Here is a 9,582-nt window from a genome sequence, read left to right as displayed (position 1 = left end):
GCCACCTCCACCCCTCACCTATATTTTTTTCCTCCTCCCCCCCACTCTCTCTCTCTCTCTATCTGTCTGTCCCCTCCTCAGTCCCCCCTCTGAATAAAATGCAGCACACTCCTACCACACCTCTGTCTCTGTCTCTCTCTGTCTCTCTCGCAGTGTATAGCAACGTTTCGTGAGGCGCTGCTCTCCCCACCTCCACTGCCTTCCTCGCTTCCCCTTTTTCCCCTCCCTCCTCTCCCCACTCCTCCCTTCCTTCTGTCCTCTCTGCCTCCCCTCTCTCCCTCCCCTCCCCCTATATCTCCCTCTCACTTTCTTCATCCCCCTCCCCTTCACACCCCCTTCAGCGAAGTGATGGGTTGTATTTGCTCGTATACAATAACAAAGAAAGCAAAGCATGGTGAAGCCAAGCTGGCAGAAAGTTTATTTATAACTGATTTATATACAAGGATATACAAGGAAACTTCGACACAGGAGGCCATTTGGCTCATTATGCTCATGCCACAACCACACTCCAATAACTTAATCCATCAATTCACTTTTCAATGTACTCACCCTAGTCTGAACATCAACTTCAACTAACATAACATCCATATCCCTTTATTTAGAAGTTGCATATATCCCTTTTAATCTCAAGACATAAAATATACCAAGGACGTCGACATACTACTCTTTACAAAAGATGTTGTGGAATATTTAACATCCACAACCAAAGCGCAGACGGGACAGTCTGCTTGGGGCAATGTGACTAGGGATGTGCCACCCCCTGCTGGTAATGCACCAGAACGGCACTTCAAGTCGGATTTGACCAAAACAGCTCAGTTGTGAGCATATTACCAACTGAACAATGCTGTCATCTCTGAGCTCAATTCAGCGCATCCAAATGAAATAAGCCATGTTCAGAAAGCGCTACTTTATCATTCATTCCACCTGTACAACTCCAGATGCATTTCCACCCAAGTGTTTTCTGAAATCTTCTAAAACATCCAGTGCAGAATTATATTTTAAAAATACAGAGGAATCTCGTTATAACGAACAGACACGTTCCGTGGATTGGTCATTGTATCGAAAATTTGTGATATCGTGAGTTCAAGGGAGACGACACTCCGACATGAAGAGTAACAACAGCGAGAATTAGGTTGCAATACATGTCCCCTACCGATGTGATATTTTCTACTTGTGATATATTCCCCCTACCGATACATGTCCCCTACCGATGTGATATTTTCTACTTGTGATATATTCCCCCTACCGATACATGTCCCCTACTGATGTGACATTTTCTACTTGTGATATATTCCCCCTACCGATACATGTCCCCTACTGATGTGATATTTTCTAAGTCCAAAATGGCATCACTGGGAAAAATTGACGAAACACCCTGAACTCGAACTTGTTCTGTAACATATCATAAAATAAAAGCTACGTACCAAGTTTCAGTTGAATACGTTGGAGGGTATGGGAAAAAAAAATCTGAAAATCCACAGGTGGGACAGATGGAGAGACGGATAGATGGATAGCAAACTTATAGTCCCCTCCGGTGAAACCAGTAGGGGACTAATAAGTAAACGACTTCAACAGCATCGCTTGCATGGAGGTTACCAAGAGAGAGATATTTTCACGGTCTTCGATTTTGTTTCCTTTGTTATTTCAAGTTTCATTTCAGTAGAGCCAGTATGCGGGGCAAAAAATATACACTGGTGAATTTTATCTGGGAATATGTTTTAATGAATTTTTTTTTTTATGAGCAAGTAAAGGAATATCTGGGTCAAAATAAAGATTTCATATGCTCTACGACATTAAAACAAGACTATATATGTAGTCATCATCATTTTGTGTGCAACTGATTGATTACTGGTTTGCATAATTGCTGTGAACATAGATGTAATGCCCACTGTAGTTAAGAGCATGGATTTGTAAACTAGACAGCACCGGCAATAACTCATCTACTCTTCACGAAGGACAGTGTGCAATCCTTATTATCCACCAACTAATGTTGCCAGATGGGACATGCAGTTTAATGTCCATCCGAGAGATGGCACACACATATTCATGTATAGCCCTGCCTGCGAAAACAGGAGCAACATTTTATATCTGGGTCAAGATTTGAACCCAGACGAGACAGCTTGGAGGTAGGTGTGCTTCCTCGAGGGTATCTTACAAGTCCTATATGTACTATCTAGTTTACCTGCACTAACTGTGTGTTAATTTTTAGATATTCCCTTTCAAGGAACTTCAATGCAGAGGAAGCCATTACGCCCATCAAAGCCTGCAATTTGGTTGCCAACCTATGGTTGTTTGTCCATACCCTATTCTTTTTAAATGCTGAGTGTCAAGCAAGGAAGCAGCACGTACCATTTTAAAAAAAACATTTGGTATAACTCGGCCGGAGTTCAAACCACCGACGTCCCAGACTCAAAGCGGAGGCTCTAACCGTTATGCCACTCAAGTCTTATCTGGTGTTTTCTTTAAAAGTATAATTTTTGAAAAGTATGTGAAAGATGACAGAGTGGAGAGAGTGGGACATAATTTAGGGGAGGGGGTGGAGGAAGAGAAGAGGGAGGGAGTGAGTGGGATGGGGAGTGGAGCCGAGTGTGGAGAGTTGTTGACCGGGGAGGAAGCAACGGAAAGCTGGAGCTACCATGCTATGTAAAGGGGAAAGTGGAGTTGGTGGATATCACAGTGGAGGAGGTATGGATATCATTGAAGAGAATAAAAAAGGGAAGAGCACCTGGCATTGATGAGGTGTGTTCAGATATAATAATTGCAGCAGGAGAAGCCTGAGTCAGTTGGACGAAGAGACTGTTGAATGTATGTATGTGAGAGTGTTCAATTCCAGAGGATTGGAGGACAGGGTTAATTGTGCCAACACGGAAGGGGAAGGGAGATGTTTAAGATCCAGGGAAGTATAGGAGCTTTACGCTCCTAAGTCATGTCATGAAAATGCTGGAGAGGATTCTGAATGAGAGGATAAGGAAGAGTGTGGAGATGGAGATCGCAGGGTTTGGAAAGGGTACTACTACTACTACTACTCAGCGGACGCATCCAAGATATAGTTCACAATGCCATGCCATGAGTCTTTGTCCATCATCAGTGTCTGCATGTCCACTATGTCATGCTGGATATCCCTTGCTATACAGTCAATGTAGTTCAGTAGTCCCTTGCTACACAGTACTACGGCAGATGTAGTTCACCCTTGGAAAGGGTCGGGTGACAATGAATGGGATGTTCACGCTGAGACAGCTGGTGGAGAAGAGGTTGGAGGTGTGAGGTGAGATGGCATTGGGGTGTGTGGACCTGGAGAAAGCCGACGACACTGTCCCGAGAGAGATGTTGACGGCGACACTGATATGGATGGGAGTGCTGGAAGCAGGAGTTAGGTTGGTGGAAGGGATGTAGAAGGGAATGAATGGAAATATTTTGGTTTGTCCTCGGATAGCTGAGGAGTTCAGCATGAACATCGGTTTGAGGCAGGGAAGCTCTCTCAGCCACTCATGCTAATTATGGTGATTGAGCTGGTAAGCAGGAAGGTAAACATGAGGGATAGTCTGGGAAGAATGGTGTGTGCAGACAATCTGTTATGGTGGAGAGTAGGTGGAAGATTCAGGAAGTACTGAGGGAGTGGAAGAAGGTATTTGAGGAACATGGGCTGATGATGAGTATGGAGAAGACTGAGGTGATGTGGGATGGGCCACAGAGAAAAATGAGTATCAGGTTAGAGGGAAAGGAGAAAATACAGAGAAATAGGTTTGAGTATCGGGGGGGTGGAACAGTGACCAGGATGTAAAGTCAGAGGCAGAGGTGTAGAGGAGGATCAAGGTGGGTACAAATGCATGAAGGAGGGTGGAGAGATTAATGGCAGATGGAAAGATATCAAAGAAATTGAAATGGAAGATTCTGATGTCATGTGTAAATGTCAGCCGACCTTTATGGTATGGAAATGGTGGCACTGACAGAGAGATAACAACAGAGGCTGTAGGTTTGCAGGAACAACTGGGTCAGGAAGATTGTGGAAGTGAAAAGGGTGGATATAAGGAGGATGGATGAACTGAGGGAGAAATTAGTGTGCAGATGAGCTTGACGGGGAGATTGGTGAAATGTCGGCTGAGATGGGCTGGACACTGCATGGATGGGGGAAGAGAGAATGGCAAAGAGAGCAGATAGGTTGAAGGAGCAAGGTATGAGGAGAAAAAGGTAGAACACAGCTGAGATTGGAGGATTGTTGTGAGGAGGGATATCAGTAAGGTGGGGGCCGTTGAAGAGTGGAGAGAGTTGGCTGAGGACTGGGGGAAGTAGAAGTGCACTGTGGTCAAGGCAGGGCAGAGGATTGATTGCCATTGGACCTCACTTCGTGCTAAAGGATGATGAGGATGAGGAGGAGGGGGGAGAGAAGAAGAAGATGATGATTATGATGATGTGCAATTTCAATTCATTTCCAGTTTTTGTGCTCTTTGAAAAAAAAAATTAAAGGGTTTTGTTGAATGAATGGTGTATTTTGTTGCATTCATTTTAATGTCTCAATATATTTGCCAAATTGTCCTCTAAAACCCACCACCCATAAAAAATAGAAAGGGGAGCGAGGTTATCTGGTTTCCCCCCCTCCTCCCTCAAAAAAAAGTCAGTGAAAATTTAAGCATCAACTTTGCATAACCAAAAATAAAAATGCCACAAATCCTCGCTTATTGCATCAAGTGTAAATTAATTTGTCAACATGGAATTGTCCACCAAAAGTACCGTTCGTTACAACAAAATTCATTGTAATGAGTGTGCCAAATACAAATAACAATGAATGAAATAAACAAAACATCGATCGAGGAATGCGAACAGCAATGGGAAACCAGGAGAAGCGAAAGTTTTGCATTTCGGATGTTAACCCTCCATGAGAGAGAGAGAGAGAGAGAGAGAGAGAGAGAGAGAGAGAGAGAGAGAGAGAGAGAGAGAGAGAGAGAGAGAGAGAGAGAGAGAGAGAGAGAGAGAGAGAGAGAGAGAGAGAGAGAGAGAGAGAGAGAGAGAGAGAGAGAGAGAGAGAGAGAGAGAGAGAGAGAGAGAGAGAGAGAGAGAGAGAGAGAGAGAGAGAGAGAGAGAGAGAGAGAGAGAGAGAGAGAGAGAGAGAGAGAGAGAGAGAGAGAGAGAGAGATAGAATAGGGGGAGGGGGGCAAGGGTTGATTTTAGGGTCAGAGTGAGTCAGAGGCAGGCAAGTCAGATAGGGGTCATTGGTCAGGAAGCACATGGGGGTGAGAATGACTGAATTTGATAGGAAGGGTCAAGGTTCAGGGATTAAAAGTCAAGGAAGGGGACTGGTACGGGGAGAAAAATGAAAATATGGATGTTAGACAAATAAAGTAAAGCAACTTAAAAATATATGCAAATAAAAAATTGTTATTACAAAAAAAACACAAAACGTTCTGTTGACTCCATACAAATTGTCGTACGTGTCTGCACATCAACACTAGCCTTCAAGAGCAAGACTATTTATTCATTCTGAATGAAAAAGTTTGGGTTATCCACCACGAAGAACTTACAGAAATGCTGACATTTCAGATCTTGCCCTTGCTTGGAATGAGACAGAATGTGAAAAGGAATAACGACATTGGTAAACCAGTTGCCAGTCATTTTAACTTGGCAAGACATTCCATTTGTCACGTGTGTGTGTGGTTTAATACACACTTACACAGAAGAAATGACTCCGGATACTCAAATAACGATTTCATATTGAAATTGGGAACATCAGCACCAAATGGTTTCAGTGAGAGCTTTTCTTTCTGTTAATACAATATTAATCATTCATTGTTTACCACCTTTCTTTCAGTCGTTTCACGACGTTTTCTTCTCCCGTTTTCCACCAATAGGTCACTCATGATGCTCAAATTTCTGCCCCAGTATTCATTGTGCTCATGCAGTAAGAAAGGCAAACCAAGTGCTAGGATTGATATGCAAGGTCATTGTCAATAGAGACAAGTTCATCACAGTGAGACATTACAACGAGCTAGTTAATCCACACTTGAACTACTGTTCTCAAGCAGAGGCCTCATTTACAACAGGATATAGTAGATCTCTTGGAAGGTGTGCAAAGTTGTGCAACCAAAATGGCGAGTGGTACGGAGAACAAGGACTATGAGTCAAGAATGTCAGCCCTGAATCGAACCACATTGGAATAAAGAAGGTTTTGAGGAGACCTGATAGATGTTTTCAAACTAATGAAGGGTCATGCTAAAGTAATGATTGGAAACACGAACATCACAGGTAGGCCATTTTTGGAAATGTAATAAACCGAGATGCCGATTGGATGTAAAAAGTATATGTTGTTGTGGGCCGGGGTCCGGTGGCGAGAACGACCACTAGGTGGGTGAAGTTGCGTCATCTCCCACCAGACTCCCGGAATTGTAGGCCGTCGCTCACGGGTAATTCTGTGACGCGGCGGGTCACTTAACCGACCGTGGATACCAATACCTCAACCGTGTAGTGTAGGGTCTTCTTGTCGAGAACCAAGTTACCTAATTAACCATGCTGTTTTGACTACAAGGGAACCATGCCCTCGGTACGCCTTGCCCAAACCGGATCACTCTACCAACTACGGTGGAGTACCAACTACCAACTCCGGATCGGATGCAGCCGAGCGGAACTTCCAAGGACGTACCGGCTGGAATGAACAGATTATCGGGGATAAAGACCCGGCAAAACTTAGATCCGAACCATGCTGGATCAATGAAGGAAAAGACAAAAACGAACTGGGAACATTTCTACAATAATTTATTTACACCAAGTAAGGAAATTCATGTGGTACAGGAACAGGTTTATTGGTGTGTTATGCAGGGGACAGAAGAGAGATGTAGTGCTACAATTTTACAGCAACTAACAAAAGAGGACACAGAACAGACTTGTCACGAGAATAATACAGGCAAGAATTACAATGATCAAATAACATACAATGCTACTTATAAGACAGGCGCCACACACTCAGACAAAATAAACCCAGTTGAATGGCAAAGGACTTTTGCAGCCACGGAGGGAGGGAGCTGAGGTCACAGTTCTTTTGGTACCTGAACATTCCGAGGGAAAGGATGCTCCGTGGTGCGGCTCCCGACAGAGGTCGTGCAGTTCGGCCCACAGCCGCACGTGTGGAGACCGTGTCTGCGAAGGAGCGCGGATGGAGAGAGCAGCGTCCAAGGTATAACGGGGCAGCAGACAGGACCCAACGAAAGACCCGGTCAAGGTCGGGTATACTCAGACCAGCACAACAGACGGGCTGCCGAGGCGAGACGTGGGCAGGCACTCCGTGATCATGACCTTCCTTCTTCAACCAACAACTATGGGACCAACTCAACTAACATCCTTCCTTCCTTCTTTGCAACCAGCCAACAAACCCACCGAACTCTCTCAATTTACTCTGAGGATGGTGTCGTAATTTATGGATCCCCAAGGTCGGGGAGGGGCCTTAGTGAAGCTGACGTCACCGTCCACCCTGATTGGACAGGGCCTTCATGGGGTCCGTCCTTTCTGCGCAGATTTCGGCTAGGCCAGGAAAGCCCCCCCACTCCATGCGTGTTTGAGGAAGGTGGACGGTGGTACAACTAAGATTGAATTGGAACTTTTGGGGAAGCCGAAAAGGAACTGCGGATGTGAAGATTCTGCCTCGGAACAACGAGCCTCCGGAGATGTTATATCCCCTCCATTGTAATGGAGGGGATATAACGATTTATTAAGCGAACTAAAAACCATCGCAACGTACCCCTTTTGCTTTCCCACTACACACAAGGAAGGGATCTATCTGCACATATACTTAATGGCATAACTAACTTCGGGACAACTGTATGTTTGTATGCATACGGTTCCTGGAACCATAACAATATTTTCTCATCGAGTAATAGATCACTGGATTAATGCCTTTAAAGCTTTCAATGCTTTTAAAGGCAAAGAAGATCAATATTTGAGACAAGTAGTGGAGCTGTAGAAAAGTCTATTGAGACTTCCAGCCCCAGTCTCAATAGAGTTTAATATTAACCTCCTTCGCTGTCTCGGTCTTTACCTATGGCGGTGAAGGAGTCATCCTGAGTCATCATGTCATCCAAAAGACATTGTCTCATCCGCATTCGTCAATAGTGAGATCAGTGATGTCACAAACATGATAGTTCCATAAATTTCCTTTCTTTTTCACATTCTGTCTCGCTCTGAGGAATGGCAAGTCCTGGAATATCAATGCTTCTCAGATTTTCATGCAGGATAACCTAAACAGTTTTAATTATTACCTCTGCCACTGAAGGTGAAGAAGTGAAAGGAATTTTAAAGTGATTCTTCACCATTTTTATAGGGCCAACAATGATATATAGCATGCTATATCAAAACGTTATGGACGGATTTGGACGAAACTTTGTGGACAGGTTGGGTGTGTGACAAGGAAGAATTGATTCAATTTTGGTGAAGATACGGATCCAGATATGAGATCCAGATCCGGATATGAGAATCATTTGATTTATAATTGATTCTTCACCATTGAGAGATAGGGCCAAAAACGATATCTCGCATGATATTTCAAAATTGTATTGGGCCCGATATGTTCTCGTGGATCAGGCATTGCATGGCGGAGGTATGCATTCTACCGAGTGCCCTTCTAGTTTTGTTTTTTTTAATGCTCTTGTGCCACCAAAGCAGACTGCTCGTTCTGTGCTGAAACCAACAACGACCTCAGTTCTTCATTCTGCCTCATAACAAGACCGCTGTAAAAATAACAATCTTAATGTTGCACAATATTCCTCAGCAAAGCACTGTACAAATTAGACTGTACATGTTGCTTTTACGGAGGTATTTAAAAAAAGAAATCTGTACATCTTTGCTTGGGAAATTGAAGCAAAAGGAACCCGTGCTACTCGCACCATGTTGGGCAGAGGGGCTTTACATGAGACCATAGATAAACTCTGTCCTCAAGTCTCTCGCTAGAAATCAAGAAATTAGTGCAACTTTAAGCTGGATTATGCTGAATATTTACTGAAAGCAAGACAGCCATTTGTAGTGAAGGCTGTTTAACCCATTAAGGTGAGCAAAAGCATGTTTGAGTGAAGAGCTCAGTGAGTAGGAGTAGAGTTGAGAAGTACGTCAGATCAGCGAGCACAGAGGGTGAGATTAGTGAGTGTGATGGAAAGTCAGAGAGGAGTATTGTGTTTCAAGAACAATGAATGAGTTAAACATTTTATGAAAATGGAAGTTGTTAAATAATAAGAATAGAGGTTGAGCACTAAGCGAGTGTTTCAAGAACTTGGAGACATTTGGAGATAAGGAACAATGATGGAAGAGTGTTTAAAGAGTTCAGCTGATGTGATGTTATGAGAATACTTTGTTTGGTCGGACATACATTGGAATGAGTTTGCTGAGTCTGCATGGACTTTGTGAGAATGTGATTCAGATAGAGTGCACGAGTTTGCAAATTTCTTCAAAAAAAAATGGCTATCTTTCAGTATTGCGAAATTTATTTGATGCGTCTCAGTCTTCCACCCGGACTGGAAGATCTTCAGATAGTTGTGATTCTCCAGGAAACCACACTGATGTGTCTTCTCCTCGAACAACCCTTTCCCATTGAGCCAAGTTGTCTCTGCA

General features: G+C 43.6%; 1 protein-coding gene across 8 annotated transcripts in view; it reads right to left on the bottom strand.

Moving 5' to 3' along the window:
- Positions 1–390: 390 nt before the first annotated feature.
- The window catches only part of PDE10A (phosphodiesterase 10A), a 160,815-nt gene continuing 151,623 nt past the window's right edge, over positions 391–9,582 (bottom strand). For all 8 annotated transcript variants that reach the window (XM_085881256.1, XM_085881266.1, XM_085881248.1 and 5 more), the window contains one exon: positions 391–9,577. In XM_085881256.1, coding sequence (XP_085737382.1) covers positions 9,469–9,577 — 109 coding nt within the window. In that variant the 3' untranslated portion in view covers positions 391–9,468. The remainder of the gene's footprint in view (positions 9,578–9,582) is intronic.

This window comes from Eptatretus burgeri, chromosome 1 (genome assembly GCF_056783735.1).
Source record: "Eptatretus burgeri isolate ZD-2024b chromosome 1, Ebu_testis_v1, whole genome shotgun sequence".
Taxonomy (NCBI): Eukaryota; Metazoa; Chordata; class Myxini; order Myxiniformes; family Myxinidae; genus Eptatretus; species Eptatretus burgeri.
This window is presented reverse-complemented; position numbering and strand designations above follow the sequence as displayed.